General features: G+C 40.9%; 1 protein-coding gene and 1 non-coding gene across 4 annotated transcripts in view; one reads left to right on the top strand and one right to left on the bottom strand.

Annotated features, from left to right (window-relative positions):
* Positions 1-1,745: 1,745 nt before the first annotated feature.
* LOC144691796 (bromodomain and WD repeat-containing protein 1-like) overlaps positions 1,746-20,037 on the top strand; it is a 179,193-nt gene continuing 160,901 nt past the window's right edge. For 2 of the 3 annotated variants that reach the window (XM_078560282.1, XM_078560283.1), the window contains exons 1-7: positions 1,746-2,015; positions 2,132-2,190; positions 2,320-2,349; positions 2,610-2,669; positions 4,493-4,643; positions 14,608-14,706; positions 14,801-14,961. In XM_078560282.1, the coding sequence (XP_078416408.1) occupies positions 1,967-2,015; positions 2,132-2,190; positions 2,320-2,349; positions 2,610-2,669; positions 4,493-4,643; positions 14,608-14,706; positions 14,801-14,961 (609 nt within the window). In that variant the 5' untranslated portion in view covers positions 1,746-1,966. Of the gene's footprint in view, positions 2,016-2,131; positions 2,191-2,319; positions 2,350-2,609; positions 2,670-4,492; positions 4,644-14,607; positions 14,707-14,800; positions 14,962-20,037 lie in introns of those variants that run through there. The other variant, XM_078560284.1, reaches the window with a different exon arrangement.
* LOC144692084 (U11 spliceosomal RNA) lies at positions 11,356-11,492 on the bottom strand. Its single transcript, XR_013579268.1, has one exon. It is a non-coding gene; the product is annotated as a U11 spliceosomal RNA (small nuclear RNA).

The raw sequence follows: 20,037 nt of genomic DNA on the forward strand, positions 1-20,037 counted from the left end.
AATAAGATTAAGGAGTTTCAACATAAATAATGGCAGACATCTATTCACAATTCAGCACAAATTGGTCATCCCATTCAGAAAAGCCAAAACCATGGCTGTAGTGAGAAATTTTAAAAAGGCAGTTAGAGGAAAGGTTGTTTTTCAAATTTTATTTAGTAACACTCCTGTGAAGTTCCTCTGGATAGTTTATTACATTAAAGGCACTATATAAATACAGGTTGTTGTTGTTTCTGAGGTGAGGTCAATATTAAGGTACTTTGGAGTAGAGTAGAAGCAACATAGTTCTACTTTAACTGTTGTTACATGTTTGCAAATCTACAGTGTCAGGTGTATTGATAAATCTGCATGAATCAGTTTTGTAGTTGTCATTATTCACTCCTGCAGATTTCATTTTGCTTGGGTTGAGAACCTTGACAGGACTCTAAAAAAAGATAGCTCAAGAATTACAGTGACCTTAATTTTCTCTTTTATCTCTTCTCTTTATTTTGACTAATTTTAAAAATATTTTTGTTTAAAGAGCAGTACCGTCAGCATCACTGCTGATAGTGGTCTCAAAACGGTAGATCATCAGATAGGGTCTTCGCAGTTACGACTCCTTATTAAATCATTCCCAGCGTCATATAATCAAAGACTAATGTAAGATTGACAAAAACAAATCATTTTATTTAGTTATGACTGAAACAGGTCTTTATGGCAGGTTTTTAAAGGATGGGAGCACACCCCTTTCCAGTATTTTTGATAGCTTATCCACGTCCAAAGCTAGGAGTCATAAATAAAGTCACAAAAATATTCAATAGGAATTACAGAAAAAAAACTTCTTCACCAGTAACTGGTGAGAAAATGGAACTCGCTTCTATGTAATTCCGGAAATGACAATCTTACATGATTAAAAAAAAAATCGGAAAAGGCACTAATATCAAACCCCTGCTGATAAAAACTTGACTATGATGGGGGGGTAGTAATTTGAGAAGTCTGGAGGGTACAGGAGGATTGCTGATCCCGCACACAGGAAAGGTGCAATGCCATTGATCCAGGGAAGAAAAACAAAATGCAATATATGTGATAAATGAAATAAATTAGGGAATCATTATTATGTAAGATATTTTGGTATTCCTTTCATGAACAGTTTTTTTTTCCAGTTTGGTGGCATTGAAGGGAACACTAAGTGGAGAGGAGAAGCTTGGAAACATTTAAGTATCTTAAGGATTGACAGGTCAGGGAAGCCCACCAGAACCGCACCGTGCACCAGCGGCGTCTCATCTCACAGAACTATTAAATGCCGGCCGGCCACTTGAATATTTCTAAGCCTTCAAAAAAACATATATATTTAAAACATATTTATTGCGGAACGGAGGGGGGGGGGTGCGAACGGATAGCCGTTTTTTTCAAAAACGCCGGCTCCCCAACCGCCACCGACCCGACGCCGCCATCTTGGGGCGGATCGATATCAACACGGCGACTCCATTTTATTTCAATCCCCTTCAACCTCCCTAGCTGGGTGTCTGTATGTTAGGAGAAGGAAGCAAAAAGTTATCTTCAACTGACCACTCACTGACTCTACTTTCTGTCCTCCTCTACCCTGACTGCTGTCCGAAATCTGCAGAAATTTGGAAGCGGTTACCCGTTCCTTCCGTCGCCTAGCCTCTCCCCGCTGTCTGGGACTCTTTTCTTTCCCTGCGCGCATGTGTACACCTGGTTTGAAGCCGGCCTCAGCACTCACTCAATGGCGACCGAAAATCTTGATTAGAGGGAAGCGGAGGTGGCCGGGCCCGGGGCTCAGACAAACAGCGGCCGGGGCGACATTCTTTATTTTTAAAAAAAAATAACACACACATATACAAGAAAAAATCTTTTATTCAAAAAAATATATATATACATATACAAATTACAAACAAGATAAGAAAATCATGTATTAAAAATCCATAATTGAAATCCAAGTGTATAATTAAAAAAAATTAAGGGAAAAATGGCCGAGACAACCGCTACCTCTCCTAAAGTCTCTCCATTAGAATCAGGTAAGAACAACATTGGAAGAAAAGACAACCTCGGCTCTTTTATTTTGCAAAAAAAAACGTCAACTTTCGAGAAAAATATACGAAGTTATTTTTTTTTTCGCCCTTCCCTTCTTCAGAGCTCTACTTCCTAATCGCTCGCTTTCTCTCGGCGGGTCCTTGCCAAAAGTCCGCGGAGGTGAGTGGATTTTCTCCTCCTTTCCCCCCCCCCAACAACACGATGCTGTTTAAGTAAAATAAAACGACCTTCGGTAATTATGTCGAAGAATAATAATAATAAACTTGTTATTTTTTTTCTCTCTCGCAGACGCTGGTGAAGGAGCTGGAGGAGAATGAGGTGCGTATCGGCAGCGGCCGCTCAGCTCGTCCTCTCTCTGTCCTTTACTCCGTTTGCTGCTCCTATTCGGCCTCTTATGTCACTCTAATGCTATCTGATTTGACGGTTCTTTTTTTTCTCCCCCCTCTCCGCATTAATAAAAAAAAAACTCACCTGAGGTAGAAATTTAAAGACTTAACACATTTTTCCCCCCTTTATAATCTTTTCCTCCACCCCCCCCCCCGCCTTTCTCCCCCCCCCCCCCCCTCTTTTTTTTGCAGCTACTCCCGAAGCGTCTAGACTGGGAAGGTAACGAGTACCACAGGAGTTATGAAAACTTTGTAAGTAATTTTTTTAAAAAAATTTTAATATCGAGATAATTGATGCTGGACGGGGAGAAAAGTTTTATTTCAGAATTTTATATTGGGGGTGGCGAAAATCAATTCCCCCCCCCCCGGCCAAAACCAGAATGGTAGTCCTCCTTCATTTCCCGTATTTTTTTTTTGTTTTGGGGGTTATTTTGGGGTAAAAGGTGTTAAAAGTAATAAATTGGGTTTGTTTCTCAAAAGGGGGCGCGGCTTCGAGGGTCGTCCCGATGGCGTAACACTCTGCATAATCGGCCGCGACCCAATCACAATTCGGCTTTCATCGGCAAGTCAGCGAGGTGCGGCTCAGAGAACCTGAGGCTGATTGGCTGGGAGAAAAAAAAACCTGGTCTCTATCACTGCGCGTGCTCCAAACTTTATTGGGCAATTTTAAAGAGAAAATGCTGTCAGACGGGTTAGATCTTTCTCTTTGTAGAAAGAACTCGCAAATGCTGGAAATTTAAAACCAGAAAACGCTAGAAATGCACGCCAGGCCAATCTATCAGCTTTTGAAAGAGGAAAACAGGTTAAAGCTTTGGAATAACATTTGTAATGAAGAGCACCCTCCTAAGTCGTCAGCTTGCCTTGTCTGCCAGATGCATTTCAGCATATTATGTTTTTCATTTGGAAAGAATATTTTGAAGTGAAATGACAAGATATTTTAAAAGTAGGGACAGTTACCATATGACTAACTTCTAGTGGACTACCTGTAACACAAAAATACCTTTAATGAGTTTCACCCTTTCCATTTCAGAAGATTGGTTTTATCTGAAATATTTGTGCTCATCTGCTGAAACTCTCATTTATGCTTTTGTTACTTCTAGATTTGACGATTCCAGTACACCCCTGGCCAGTGTCTCACATTTCTACCCTCTGTAAAATTGAGGCCATTGCTGCCCCTGTCTTTAACTTGCACCAAGTCCCGTTCACCTATCACCCTTTTGGTCATCTGCCCTAAAATATCCTTGTGTCACTTCGTGTAATTTTTGTTTTATAATGCTCCTGTGAAGCACCTTGGGGCATTTTATTTCATTGAAAATGTTCATAGTTGTTAATGAATTAGCTTTCAATCTACTGACAATTTAAGATGCTGTAGCCTGTGATTCATGTGCAGACTTCGCTGCATTTTTAAATTATCCTTGGCAATCTCTTTGAAATTAAGTTAATTCTGCCAGAGTTTGGACTTGAAAAAAGTTTACTTGCCCTGAAATTGAGAAAGTGAAGCATGATCTAATTATGTATTATCTAGTTCCCCTCCGTCTCGTTCACCACCTGTGTTACTCTGCTGCCCGTTTTAGATCACTTGTCAATGGTTCACAGAGTTTCTCACATTAAAATGGAGATTAGATCCGTCATGTTTGTGGCCTGTCTCTTGCTGCCTATGCTTTATCATTACCCCATGCTGGATGACATTTTTCTGTGATTAGTTGATGTGTGTCTGCAGATTAGTTCAAGATGAGTTACATGTTTACATATTTTTAACTGAGAATTCATATTTTCAAATGTTGCTGATTTCTTTTCTATACCACACATCCTGAAACTCTAGCTCACCAGGCAGGTGATCAGACACCTCTACAGATCATGTTGCTGAGGTACTAAACAGCTTTCCAAGTGCAGTGTCTTTGCTTCATTTCTGTTATGCCTCTGCTAACCCTGAAAATGCCACAGTTAGACAACGCTAGATTCTGAAGGATGGATGAGGCTAGTATGTACAATTTGCATCAGCTGCATCAAGAACAATGCATTACATCATCGACTTAGTTAACTTAACCATAGATGGTTATTTTGTGCTCTTCTAGGTTTTATCAAATCAGCATGTGCCCCCTGATTATCTGCTGCGGATATGCCGGCGAATTGGCACATTACTGGATAAAGAGGTTCCTTCAAGTGTGTCTGGAGTACAGTCCCTACTTGGTGCAGGCCGACAGTCCCTACTTCGCACTGCAAAAGGTATAGATCTTGGTTAATTTCCCATGATGTACAGAATGTGATTTTTGGATCATATTGCCAGAAGCAGGAATACTATTTAGTTTATTGGCTGCAGCCAATCAGAGTCATTTTGATAGCAATTGTACTGCTTAGCAAGACTGTATGGAGACTGAAATTATTGAATGCAGCTACATGTTGAGGTGTTAAGGTACCACTTAATTGTTTTTGTGTTAAATTCAGCACCATTATGTTCATGTGTTCTGTACCATGCCCAAGGAGCCATTATTTCTGAGAATTTTGACAGCCTGTTTGACTGGGAGTTTAAAGCTGAGACTACACATAGACAGTTTGAATAGTAGTTGCTGGACAGTAGATTGGGAGTAGAAACCCTGGGCAAAGTTCTTCTTAAATAATAACCTAATAAATGCTGCATCCATTTGTGGTAACTCTATTGGTGCTGTGCTTGGATCAGTAAGCCTGAGACCAGAGATTGAATCTGGAACTTAATGACTCAGTTACTAAGCAGACAGAGGTGTTGAGCACCATAATAGCTTTTCAACAAAATAGAGATGTTGGTGATTTCCCTTGAATGTAAATGATCAATACAGATTGTTCTTAAATTAGTTCTACAATTTTCCTTATTTTTCAGCAATGTTGTATGTTGTTTTGGTTGGCGATCATGTTGTTCTTGGATTGGATATGTTGTGCTGCCAAGTTCATGCTATTGCCCCTGTAGTTGAGTGAAATAATAGCAAAGTTCACCAGGTTTATCAGATAAAAAGAAACAGCTAAATGTTCACCTTTCAGAATCCCAGTTCTTTTCCCTTTAATTCTGTGTTAAATTTTCTCTTAAATGAGCACTGTTTTGAATGCAATTCCCATGAAATGTATAGATCTTTGTTTCATCAGCTCACCAACTCGCAGAAATAAAATTTCACACCACAGGTCAATAAAATAACATTCACTCGGCACATAACCGTCTCACCTGGCTAGTTGCAGTCCTGCCACAAACTCCATTTCCTAGCCACTAACTAAATCCCTCTAATACAAATGTAAATTACTATGGATGTTTGAAATGTGGAATGAAAACTGAAAATGCTGAAAATAGTTATCATCTCAAGTGCATATGATTAGAAGTGGTAGTAGGCCACTTGGCTCCTTGAGCCTGCTTCGCCATTAAATAAGATCATGCCTGATCTGACTGTAACCTCAACTCCATATCCCATCTACCCCTGATAACCTTTCACCTCCTTGCTTATCAAGAATCTATCCAGCTCTACCTTAAAAAGAATACATGCAAATACGCCACACTGCGAGCCCAATTGATGATCTTAAATTGATTGTCAGCGTAATTCTTAGCATAATGAGGATTATTTAGCAAATGGTGTCCAATCATGGAATCACATCTAATATTGAACACTGTGTTTTGAGTTTTGCAAGTACCGGCTGGCTGGGTACGATCCATACCTTGCCTGTTGCGAACTGTGGAAGGGACATGCTGTTTGATACGATCTGCAAGTCTTTGGGACATATGGCGTACATACCTGGCATCACACTGGCACTGAAATTCATACACCACATTACTCATTTGGTGCATTTACGTGAACTTGAAGCTACATATATTAATACACAGGGCCCTGTTCTTTACAGACAGAAAGGACATGTACACATATTGCGTATGTTTCAGCAAAAGAAAATAAGTGACAGCTATTCGCTGGTTCATTCCCCAGGGCAATGTCTTGATCAATCAGAGCCAAGCTGCCTGGCTTAAATTCAAACAGTGCTTAGCAGTTAACTATCAGTCACCATCAACTGGTGCATTGTCCATGGCAACGCCTCTACCAGTCAGGGTCCACTTGGCAACTAATCAGCCCTCTCCTTCCCATACAGTATAAATATGTTGTTTCCCCTGACATTGGCATTTTCTTGTGAATTGTCTTGATGAGTGCACAATAAAAAGCTTTGACAAAAATGTCTCTTTTTTTTCAGCAATACTCAAATTTAAAATTCTCATCCTTGTTTTTAAATCCCTCCACGATCTCAGTCCATGCCTATCTCTGTAACATCTCCAGGCCTACAGGCCTCTGGGATATCTGTACTCTTCCAATTCTAGCCTTTGGTCATCACCAATTTTAATTGCTCCATCATTGACACCTATAAATTCAGCTGCCTAGGTCCCAAGCCTCGAATTCCCTCCTGAGCTGTCCACCTCTCAAAAATGCTGTTTCAGATGTAGCTTTGGTCACCTTTCCTAATATATCCAGTTGTTGCTGTTGTCAAATTTTAGTTTGACAACTCTACAATTAAGTGCCAAGGGTTGTTTTATGACATTAAAGTCACCATATAAATGCAAGTTGTTGTTGAAGTGAATGCTACCTATCAATTGATAATATTTAATGCACTCTTTTCTCTGTCGGAATCCAGGTTTTATGGGGGAATGTTTTTACTTACCTTGAGCACAGCATACACCTTAGATGCTTGACTGTCTGATGCGTGAACGTGTGTTGAATGCACAGTCACCAGTTGTCAGTACATTTAAAAAAGGACACTACCTGCTGGAAGTTTAAATATTTTTAAGGCAAATTGTAAACAAAGTTACAATTTAACTTGATTACACAAACTTTTATTTTGTACAAACTGTTTGTTAGTGGTGTCTCTTTACTGGGGTGGGCTTCATTGTTTTGGATAGATTGGGCCCTGCCCAGTGCTATTTAAATGGCACTGTCCAATGTCACTTTAATATCGCCGACAAAATAATCTTAGCTGCTAAATTGAGCATGCTGTGAATTGGTGACAATGGCTGAAGAAATCTGTGTGCAGCAGACTTTTGTTGCAGAATCTTTTTGTGGCTTTCTATTTTTTCTATGCTTCAAATTGTCTACGGGTCAAAAAGAAAGTAGTGAACAATAGTTGTTTTTCACCCTGGAGACAAATATTTAGTGGTGTCCCCCAGGGTTCTTATAATGCTCCTGAGAAGTACCTTGGGATATTTTATTACATTAATAGTGCTATATAAATATAAGTTGTTCAGTAGTGTCCCCCAGGGACTGGAGTTGGAACCACTGCTCTTTTTGATATACGTTAACGATTGGACATAATTTCAAAGTTTGAAGATGACATGAAACCCGGAAATCTAAACAATAGTGAGGAGGGCAGAGACAGAGCATTGAAATAGGCAGATTAAATTTTAATGCACTGAAGTGATTCATTTTGGTAGAAAAAGGCAATTTCAACTAAACATTATAGTTTTATAGGAACAACGAGATCTGGGGGATGTATATACAGTAAAGACGTGTCTTTCGCGACTACCTTGTTCGCGTTTTCACTTAGCCGTACTTTGTACAGCGCATCGCCCACCGCGTGAGCAATGTTTGCTTATCCGTGTTTGAAATGTTCCAATTTTACAAAAGATCTTTTATCTTATAATAGCTGTTTGCAAATGCGCAAATCAAATTTATCTCTTAATGTAATTTTATAACTTATTCAAGGTTAATGGATTTGGGAGAAGCAATGAACATGTGTTTAATCCATGAGAGAGTAGAAATAGACTGGATACTAGGTGATTTGTCTTTTCTCGGAGAGTAGTGAGGGATCGGAGAGGAATTTTCCAGGATATATTTTACGTCTTATTGGCCCTTCGTTTTTCTCTTTTTCATTGACTGGAATTTTTTTAATGGGTTGTGAATAAAACTGCCAGTGCTGGAAATCAGAAACAAAAAGCAAAAATATGGAGTATGCACAGCAGGCCTACCAGCTTCAGCGAAGAGAAACAAAGGTAATTGTAGAGTACTCTAACTGTCCAGTGCTGCCCTCGCATGGCTGGAACTTCTCTAATTGAGTTTTTTATTTGTTCATGGGATGAGCACGTCGCTGGCTAGGCCAGCATTTATTGCCCATCCCTAATTCCTGTTCAGAAGGTGGTGAGCTGTCTTCTTGAACCGCTGCAGTTCATGTCATGTAGGCACACTCACATTGCTGTTAGGGAGGGAGTTCCAGGATTTTGACCCAGCGACAATGAAGGAACGGTGATATATTTCCAAGTCAGGTGAGTGGCTTGGAGGAGAACTTCCAGATGGTGGTGTTCTCATATGTCTGCTGCCCTTGTCCTTCTAGATGTAGTTATCGTGAGTTTGGAAGGTGCTGTCTAAGGAGGCTTGGTGAGTTCCTGCAATTCATCTTGTAGATGGTGTACACTGTTGCCACTGTGCGTCGGTGGTGGAGGAGTGAATGTTTGTGGATGGGGTGCCAATCAAGCGGGCTGCTTTGTCCTGGATGGTGTCAAGCTTCTTGAGTGTTGTTGGAACTGCAGTCATCCAGGCAAGTGGGGAGTATTCACTCACACTCCTAACTTTTGCTTTGGAGATGGTGGACAGGCTTTGGGGAGTCGGGAGGTGAGTTACTCACCGCAGGATTTCTAACCCCTGACCTGCTCTTGTAGCCACAGTATTTATATGGCTAAAACAAAAACAGAAATACCTGGAAAAACTCAGCAGGTTTGGCAGCATCGGCGGAGAAGAGCACAGTTGACGTTTCAAGTCCTCATGACCCTTCAACAGAACTAAGTAAAAACAGAAAAGGGATGAAATATAAGCTGGTTTAAGGGGGGTAACCCCCCCCCCCCCCGCACCCCCGGCCCCCCAAACCAGCTTATATTTCATCCCTTTTCTGTTTTTACTTAGTTCTGTTGAAGGGTCATGAGCACTCAAAACGTCAACTGCGCTCTTCCCCGCCGATGCTGCCAGACCTGCTGAGTTTTTCCAGGTATTTCTGTTTTTGTTTTGGATTTCCAGCATCCACAGTTCTTTGCTTTTATATTTATATGGCTAGTCTACTTCAGTTTCTGGTCAGTGGTAACCCTGGGGTGTTGATAGTGGGGAATTCAGTGATAGTAATAGCATTGAATGTCAAAGTCCCATTCAAAAACACGTTCCTCCTTCGCAGTTTCACAGTTTGCGAGGTTTCGTGGGAATGTAACCCCTGTGAACGGTGGGTCTTTATGGGGAATTCAGCGATAGTAATAGCATTGAATGTCAAAGTCCCATTCAAAAACACGTTCCTCCTTCGCAGTTTCACAGTTTGTGAGGTTTCCTGGGAACGTAACCCTTGTGAATGGTGGGTCTTTACTGTACACAAGGGCTACTTGACTTTATAAATAGAGGCATAATGTAGAAAAGTTAGACTAAAACACTGGTTGTGGCCAATTCTGGACACTACTCTTTAGGAAAGATATCGCGGCCTTCGAGGGGTGTGGAGGAGGTTTACAACAGTAATTTCAAGCATGCAAGGCTTAAGTTATGTGGTGTGATTGGAGCAGCTGTTTTCCTTAGAGCTGACAAGGTTAAGGGGGGGGGGAGATTTGATGGAGGTGTTCAAAATCATGAAAGGTTTTGATAAGAGTTAACGAGAGCCTATTTCCAGTGGTAGAATGGTTGCTAATTAAAGGGCAAAGTATTAAACTAATAACAAAAGAGCCAAAGGCGACGAGAAAAAACATTTATGCAGTGAGTTGTTTTGATCTGACATGCTGTCTGAAAGGGTGGTGGAAACCAAATTCAAAAAGGAATTGAATAAATAGTTGGGAAGAAAAAAATGCGGGGCTGTGGGGAAAGAGCAGGGGAGTGGGGCTAATTGGATAGCTCTTTCAAAAGACCCAGCACCACCATGATTGGTCGAATGGTCTCTTCTCTGTGCTATGTCATTCTATGATTCTATGCAAGTTAGTTATGGTGAACTGGGGCGGATTATGGATGCAACCTAATATTTACCTTGCTTGTCTAGTTCCGCACTATATTATGTACTAAGAGCCTTCAGGCAAACAGATGAAGCACTTATAAGTCATTGGACTGGTACTTAAGTTTCTGGTGAGGGTTGGGAAGTCACTAGTGCTGTATGATGTGAAGAGCATCTATTAAATTCCTGTTTTGGATGATCAAAAGTGAACAGGTTTGCCTCCGTACTTCAGTTCTTACAATTCATTTATTTTTAAGTGGTACGTTTGATCCAACATGAGGGAGGTACTAGTCCTCCGGGATTCTGTCTTCTCTCTCATAGGACTACTTTTTCAAATGATGTTTACTGGTAGCTTAGGTTGTTGATTGCTTAATGCAATGTTCCACTCATATAGAAATTATAGGAGGCATACAATATTTATAGTTGCATATTATTCCTCAGAGATTAAGAACATATAATTATTTGCATACATGTGCAGAACTGCTTCAAAATCTAATTTACGTCATATGGTCCTCCTTTTATAACTTCATTAGCAACTATCTACTCCCTTCTCTTTCCTGAAACACACCTGTTTTTCCAAAACAGTACTTTTTTTGTCTGCTTTTTGCTGTTAGATATCCTTGGCCCCTTTAAACTCTGAATAACTTGTCAAGTATTTTCTTATTTTCATTTTAGTTATTGACAAGCAATACAAGTACCTCTTTTAAGTGAATATTCAGAATAACATGTTTCTGCTGTTTCCGGCTTTGGTTTAGGGTATATTCTTTTGGGAAATATATCCTAATGATTGAAAATCTGTATCATGTGGTAGTGTTTTAAAATTAAGATCATCAACAAAATGAGCTACATAATAACCAGAGAATCAGTACCCTGACTGGTAGTTGAGGTGATTATATTGGCAATTCACTGGGTATACCTTGTGCTTATGGTATTGAGCCATGCAGCCTGGGAAGGTCCCAGTCCCTGGTTTTTTTTTCCTTCTGTGTTTAATTGAAATTAATAGTGGAGCACCGAGACAAACAATCACCAGCAGCTCCAAGAAACAAAAATTGTGTTTGTGAGATCTCTTGATATCGATTCCGCATGGATCAAGCGCAAGCGCCTTGTCCATGTGCTATTTTTGCTGAAGTAGCTGTTTTTAAGCTGGGACACTGAACAGGTGTGGCAGACATAAATGAATTACTGGAGAAAGCCTCCATACCTTGCCTAAAGATATTGCTACCAGCTTGTTGTGCCTCATTGCTGCTCTGGCTAAGTTTAGCTAACGAGCATAAAACTGGGATTGAATTTGGTGTTTTTCTTAGTATTGTTGTGGTTCATTATTACACTGTAGGCATTTGTTTCTTTCATTCTTGAAGTAAAAAATTTCTTATGACTTTAAAGATATTTGATGTTGGCATTTTATTTTCGCTCCTTGGGGCACAAAGTTTACAGGGGATGGGGTAATGTGTCATAGAATAAATTGAAATACTTTTGTGGGGAAATGTTTGAAAATTACTTCCTGAAAACCAACTCGCAAGTTTAAAAAAACTAGATCATATAGCAACAATTTGGTGAATAAAGTAATTGGTGGCTTATAGAAGATTGGCAACTGATTGGGGATAAATTGCTCTAAAAGAGAAAACAATGACTACATCTTATGAACGAATAAAAAAAAACTCACTTCATGATGCAATGTTTGGTGACTTTTTTTACAGTTAAATTGAAATTGCTAGTAATTTCAGAGCTAAAAATGAGAGATTTTAAAAGAAAATTCTTTCATGTGATGTAAGCGTTACTGGCAAAGCCAGTATTTCTTGTCCATCCCTAATTGCCCTTGAGAAAGTGGTGGTAAACCACCTTGTTGAGTCTGCTTCAGATTCAAAACAATTTTGTATTCACAGAATCACACTGCAGAAGAGGCCCTTCGGCTCATCGAGTCTGCACCGACACATGAGAAACACCTGACCTACCTACCTAATCCCATTTACCAGCACTTGGCCCATAGCCTTGAATGTTATGACATGCCAAGTGCTCATCCAGGTATTTTTTAAAGGATGTGAGGCAACCCGCCTCCACCACCCTCCCAGGCAGTGCCTTTCAGACCGTCACCACCCTCTGGGTAAAAATGTTTTTCCTCACATCTCCCCCTAAACCTCCTACCCCTCACCTTGAACTTATGCCCCCTTGTGACTGACACTTCAACTAAGGGGAACAGCTGCTCCCTGTCCATGCCCCTCATAATCTTGTACACCTCGATCAGGTCGCCCCTCAGTCTTCTCTGCTCCAACGAAAACAACCTAAGTCTATCCAACCTCTCTTCATTACTTAAATGTTTCGTCCCAGGCAACATCCTGGTGAATCTCCTCTGCACCCCCTCCAGTGCAATCACATCCTTCCTATAATGTGGTGACCAGAACTGCACTCAGTACTCCAACTGTGGCCTCACCAAGGTTCTATACAACTCCAACATGACCTCCTTACTTTTGTAATCTGTGCCTCGATTGATAAAGGTAAGTGTCCCATATGCCTTTTTCACCACCCCATTATTATTATTACTCTTATAAACTTCGGGGTTTAGTTTGTTAAAGAAGTCTGGTTTATTAAAAATATCTTTGCTAACCTGAACAATTGATAAATTAAGACTTTGACCGGTAGTGTTCCCCTGAGGTTTTAAATATGTTTCAATTAGTGTTTCAAAAGTTGTTAAAAGCTCTATAGTTTGGTAAGTTTTCCAAAAATAAATGCACTCCACAAAATCTCTCTTTCATTTACCTATCTTTGTTAATATAGAAATATGCGCAAATTTTATTTTAATTCACTCAATATTTTCACTAAATTATCAGTGTGTAATGATAGGCTTATTGAATATACTCACCATAGCTATTTAAATCTACAGTAGTGAGTTATGTATTTTGACCTTCCAAATATGGACAACACATTTTGACATGTGGCACTATAGGGTCTTACAGGAGGGAGAAATAGATAGTAGTATTACATCAGAAGTTATTGGTTTACAATTACAGTATATTGCTTTAGGTCTTTCCTTTAAATCATTGGCGTTAGTATAATAAATATGTCTTGCAATAGATATTATCCACATTTTCTGTTATGATGTTTGTGGTACTTGCCCCTACAGTGAAACAACAATGAATTTAGCCTTGTTAATATTAGTGCACGTTATTAGAAAGTTCAGCACCTTAAAATGTATTTTAAGCATGATTGTACTTCAAAACCCTCTCAATATACTTTCCTGTCTTACCTGATAATTTTAAAAATTGCAAAATGGTTCATTAATGGTCCTCCTAAGCCAAAACCTGTGGTTAAGCTGCGATTCAACTGTACAGAGCAGCACATTTTGCTCTTGGTAAACTGGAAAACTAGAAGTCTGATGCTTTTTGTGATAAGTGTTAGTTCTTTTCCAACAGTGCTTTGAAGAGCAAGTGTGTGCTCAAAAAAAGCATTGCATGGAAAGTCTGCTAGTGGGCTACCTATGCCCCTGTTGCTGTTTCTGTTAATGTAGGAGCAATTGGACATCTTATTTCCCATCCCCCAGCTTGCTAACACATCCTTGTACAGGCTGGGCTGCCTTGCTGCATAAAATCTGTTATGTTGTATTCCCTATTTTTAGGGCAGCGAGCTCCTTGGACTGCTATCATATCCTAGACTGAGTCATTCTCCTTGAGCCCACTTTGCTCCTTGAATGCCATGCCCTTGATTTGATTCTTCTCCTGCGTTCTCTTCCTCCAGGCTCCTGCCAAATATCTCAGGCTGCCTTTCTGCTTAAGCTTCTGCCATGTTAAACTTCATGCCACCAGTGTGCATTACTCCTTCAAAAATTATGTTTATTTATAATATGAATGAACGTACATTAGCTTTTGTATAGTATTAGCTTGGTCATCTTGAGTTTGATGTGACTTCCTTAGTAATGTGATAAAACTTGTATTGACTGGTCCTGGTTAATGAAGATAAACTGCATTTATGTTTAACTTGTTCTTGTAGGTTTGCATTTAACTAGTCAAGATACAATTTTTTTTCTTCCATATTGGTTTGGTTGCCCTATTCCACCATAAAATTGTTAATCAGGGGTTAGTTATTTAAAACAGCATAAAATTCAGTTGAGGCGAATACATTTACAATCTAGGTTAAACTTCAGTATTTGAATACTTGAATGTACTTTGAACAAAACAAAAGTAGTGTTTTCAATTTTCTTTGTACCTTGCCTGAAGTACTTTGATAGATTTATTAATAATGAAGCTTCTTTTCTTGATTTAAGATTGCAAACAGGTCGTATGGAGGGGCACAGCTTTTGCAGCCCTTCATAGAGGAAGACCACCTGAAGTGCCCATTACCTTTGGGAGCCCACCTAGTGTTGGTAAGTGTGAGATCATTGCAGTTCTGTGATAATGCTGTATGTTTGACTGGAGCTTTCTCAGAAAATTCAACCCTATGCAAAATTATTATTGCAGTGGAGATTGTCCGTGGCAGACAGTTGACAGGAAGTGGGCGTTTTAGTTCAATTTTTCCAGCCAGTACCTATCAGCATATAAAGATGCACCGCAGGATTCTTGGACATCTGTCTTCTGTGTACTGTGTTGCTTTTGATCGCACAGGGCACAGGATTTTTACTGTAAGTAATGATTTTCTACGAGGACATACGTATTCTGTGTTCTGCTTTGAATTTTGTTCACTTAATAATTGAAGATGTTGATTACATATCAAATAGTGAGGCATGTAACGGTTCTGAAACAGAGTTTCAGAACTGGAAGATTTACAGTTGACATGATCTCCCCAGTCTGGCAGCTGCAAGAGAAATGTTACCATTTGAGGTATTTGACCATGTAGGCAGAGGTGGTCTATTTAAGCTGTTGGAAGAAGAGCTGCTGAAGAAATTTGACTGCCTGCAGAAGCTGCTTAATGCAATCTCCTCTTTTCATGACAACTTGATGGGTAAGGTCAGCTATGACAGTGCAACATTGGAACCCTTTGAGATCTGCAGTGGGTTCAAACATGGTTGTGCTCTGGTACTGACACACTTCGACATATTCTTCTCTTTGCTGTTGAGATATGCCTTCAGGTGATCTACAGAGGCTGTCTACTGACATACTAGAACTGACAGCAAGTTATTCAGCCTTGCTCGGGCTGAGATCCAAGACAAAGGTGTGCCAAGTCCTCATCAGAGAGTTGCCCTATCCTGACGATGCCGCACTAGCATTCCATTCTGAGGAACACCTTGAGTGGCAAATGGCCAGACCCTCTCATGCATGTAAAGAGTTTGGTTTGATCATCAGCATCAGGAAGACTAATGTCATGGTCCAGGAAATTGCCATACTGCCATCTATTAGCATTGACAATGTGACGCTGGAGGTCGTTGACAGAGTCACATATCTAGGCTCTAAAATCACCAGCAATCGGTCATCTGCTGTTGAAATCAACACATGCATCGCAAAAGCTGCAGCTGTTATATTCAAACTGAGTAAGAGGGTGTGGAACTGCAGCAAACTGAGTGTTTACCAAGCCTGTGCCCTCAGTGGACCCATCTACAGCAGTGAGAACTGGACAACATATGCTTGGCAGGCAAGAAGGCTGAACAGTTTCCACCTTCGCTGTCTCAAATGTATCCTTGGCAGCTCTTGGACACGGTCACAAGCTCAGAGGGCCTGGAGCGTGCTTATTCCATCAGCATGCGCTCATTACTAAGACAATGATGACTGCATTGGTTTGATCATGTTCATTGGATGGATGACTGCCTTATACCAAAGACCTTGTGTACAGTGAACTGGCCACTGGGTCACAACGTCCTGGGGACCCATACCTCTGCTACAGGGACACCTGTAGTTAAGATATGAAGATGGCGGTGACCTCTGCTGGCTGACTGTTTGTTTGGAGGGGCATTGGAAGATGCAAACAGAAACGGAAAGCTCAGCTGGCTGAGAAGAGGGCAGAGAAAACAGATCAGCAAACTCTGCACCTTTCAGCCCATTGTCTTCCTCTGAGGTAAATGTGGCAAAGACTGACGACCCATAGTGGGGTGCCTGAGCCACACCAGGTGATGTTTAACACAAGTTGATCACCAAGGCACAAACCGCTGTCTTACGAGATGGAAGGCTGCCAGTGAGTGTGGTTAGTGTTACAGTTGTCCCAGGTGTTAAATTGTTGCCCTTATTCTATAAAAGTGAAGTACTAAGTGGAAAGCTAAATGCTTTTTAGATAGGAAATATAAGATTTTTAAGGATTCGGACTTGATTCCATTAGGTTATTTTTTAAAAATTCTTTTATGGGATGTGGGTGTTGCTGGCTAGGCTAGTATTTATAGCTCATCCCTAATTACCTTTGACGACGTGGTGGTGAGCCTTTGTTGGTTGCACAGTAGAGATCAATACAAAGTGGTATATCAGGGCAGCAATTTACAGTTCTGTTTGGTTATTACCCTTGAGTCACTGAACAGAATAGCGTGTGTTGTCTTCGTTATCTTGTTTTTTAGTGGGGCAAATGTTTGGCTTCCTTGGCCAGCATTTCTACACACACGCAAGCTAGATGTCTTCTCAACTAGGCAGGTATTTGACTTTTTTAGAAAGCAGATATATCCACTTGCACAAATCAGTTGCCTTCTCCTTTGCTTCTATAGTTGACCATTCACAATCTTTAGTTTTTTATAGCTGAAAATTGCAGGTCACCTGACTCTTAAGTCCAGCAATTTTGTCCATGCCAGCTTAAACTCTGGTTCCCTGCTTACCCAGTAAGCTTACATATCCTGAGTAAGCATTTCCTGCCCCTATCCAACATCTTGCTGTAGTAAAAACAAAAAACTGCGGATGCTGGAAATCCAAAACAAAAACAGAATTACCTGGAAAAACTCAGCAGGTCTGGCAGCATCGGCGGAGAAGAAAAGAGTTGACGTTTCGAGTCCTCATGACCCTTCAACAGAACTGAGTAATATTAGAACAGGGGCATAAGCTGGTTTAAGGTGGGGGGGGCGGTGTGTGGTTGTAGGGACAAGCAAGCAGTGATAGGAGCAGATAATCAAAAGATGTCACAGACAAAAGAACAAAGAGGTGTTGAAGGTGGTGATATTATCTAAACGAATGTGCTAATTAAGAATGGATGGCAGGACACTCAAGGTACAGCTCTAGTGAGGGTGGGGTGGCATTCCGTAGGGATCGTTCTCTCCGGGACACCCTGGACCACTCCTCCATCACCCCCTCCTCCTCAACTTCCACCTATGGCCCCTCCCCATGCCCACGCAAAAGATGCAACACCTGCCCCTTCACTTCCTCTCTCCTCACCGTCCAAGGGCCCAAACACTCCTTTCAAGTGAAGCAGCATTTCACTTGCATTTCCCCTAACTTAGTCTACTGCATTCGTTGCTCCCAATGCGGTCTCCTCTACATTGGAGAGACCAAACTTAAACTGGGCGACTGCTTTGCAGAACACCTGCGGTCTGTCCGCAAGAAAGACCCAAACCTCCCTGTCGCTTGCCATTTTAACACTCCACCCTGTTCTCTTGCCCACATGTCTGTCCTTGGCTTGCTGCATTGTTCCAGTGAAGCCCAACGCAAACTGGAGGAACAGCACCTCATCTTCCGACTAGGCACTTTACAGCCTTCCGGACTGAATATTGAATTCAACAACTTTAGATCTTGAACTCCCTCGTCCATCCCCACCCCCTTTCCGTTTCTTCCCCCTTCCTTTTGTTTTTTCCAATAATTTATATAGATTTTTCTTTTCCCACCTATTTCCATTATTTTTAAATCTATACCTTTTATTCCCTGTCAGTCTTTCCACCCCATCCCCACTAGAGCTGTACCTTGAGTGTCCTGCCATCCATTCTTAATTAGCACATTCGTTTAGATAATATCACCACCTTCAACACCTCTTTGTTCTTTTGTCCGTGACATCTTTTGATTATCTGCTCCTATCACTGCTTGCTTGTCCCTACAACCCCACCCCCCCGCCCTCCACCACCCACCTTAAACCAGCTTATATTTCACCCCTGTCCTAATATTACTCATTTCTGTTGAAGGGTCATGAGGACTCGAAATATCAACTCTTTTCTTCTCCGCCGATGCTGCCAGACCTGCTGAGTTTTTTCAGGTAATTCTATTTTTATCTTGCTGTAGTATCCTCCTTGACTTAAACCAATAGCCACCCATTGTTACATTTATTAGCTTAGTTCATTGATCTTTTACACACAATAGTGATTGCTGATGTCACCCACCAAGTTTCGGTTACTCATTAATTGCAAGGACTTCTACCATCCTGTTTGGACAGCGAAGTCTGTTCAAACATGATGTTTACATTTTGGAATTACTCAAATTAATGCATTGTCAAAGATGAAGTTCAATCCTTACAATAGTATATCAATGAAAGAATCACTAAGTTATTAGTAGATGATCTTATAGATGGAAAGCCCATTTTGGACAACAGTTTTAATGTGTTGTATATGGCTGCTTTTATGTAATTCATCTCAGAGGTGAATAGAGTGCCAGGTTTATGAGCACGATTGTGAGCTACAAACTCATTGTGCATCTACCTGACAATGTGGGAAAAAAGCCCAGGTATTTTCTGTTTACAAAAAGCAGGACAAATCCAATCCGGCCAATTACTGCTCCATCAGTATGTTCTGAATCATCAAAAAAGTGACAGCAGTGTCATTGACAGTGCTATCAAGTGACATTTACTCAGTGATAACCTGCTTACCGATGCTCAGTTTGGATTCTGCCTAGGGCACTTGGACCCTGACCTCATTGCACCCTTGGTCCAAACATGGACAAAAGAGCTAAATTCCAGAGGTGAGGTGAGAGTGACTTGATATCGAGGCAGCATTTGACCAAGGGTGCCATAAAGAAGCTTTAACAAAATTGAAGTTAATGGGAATCAGGGGGAAAGCTCTCCACTGGTTGGAAACACACCTAGCACAAAGGATGATGGTTGTGGCTGTGGAAAGTCAATTATCTCAGCCCCAGGACATGGCTGCAGGAGTTGGCCTCAATAGCGTCCAACCATCTTCAGCTGCTTCATCAATGATCTTCCTCCATCATAAGGTCAGAATTAGGGATAATCACTATAATTGCACAGCGTTCAATGCCATTTGCAACTCCTCATACTAGAACAGTCCTTGCCGCATGCAGCAAAACCTGGCCTGCATTCAAGCTTGGGTGGATAAGTGGTAAGTAACATTCACGCTAAATTAGCTGGAGCCCTAATCAGAGATGCACCAATCAGTGATGGGGTCATGGTTGTGAGCCATAATGCAAAACCAAGAGACATCACTGATTCAAGCTTACAAACCTACATTGACTGCTGTGGAAGAAAATACTGTGGACTTTGAACATGACGTGTTGAAGGCAGTGAAACAAACTCCATAGAAAGACATTTTGTTAGTTATGGGTGACTTCAATGCCAAAGTTGGTGTGTGGATAAGGGTTCAGACAGCGATTGGCCCATTTGGGTTAGGAGAGGCTAATGAAGCTGAAGAGCGCCTTCGGAATTTTTGTGAATGTGATTTAGTTCTGGCCAACACATGGTTTAAGCATCATCAAATGTATACTTGGACCTCACCAAATTGACAGACTAAGCATCAGATTGATTACATTGCAGTCGCAAGATAAAGATCCCGTCTAAAGAATTGTAAGACACATCCAAGAGCAGATTGTGATCTGTGGTGCCAGTGGCAATACTGACGGTCAGAGTGTGCAAAAGGACA

This window comes from Cetorhinus maximus, chromosome 16, assembly GCF_964194155.1.
Source record: "Cetorhinus maximus chromosome 16, sCetMax3.hap1.1, whole genome shotgun sequence".
Lineage (NCBI taxonomy): Eukaryota > Metazoa > Chordata > Chondrichthyes > Lamniformes > Cetorhinidae > Cetorhinus > Cetorhinus maximus.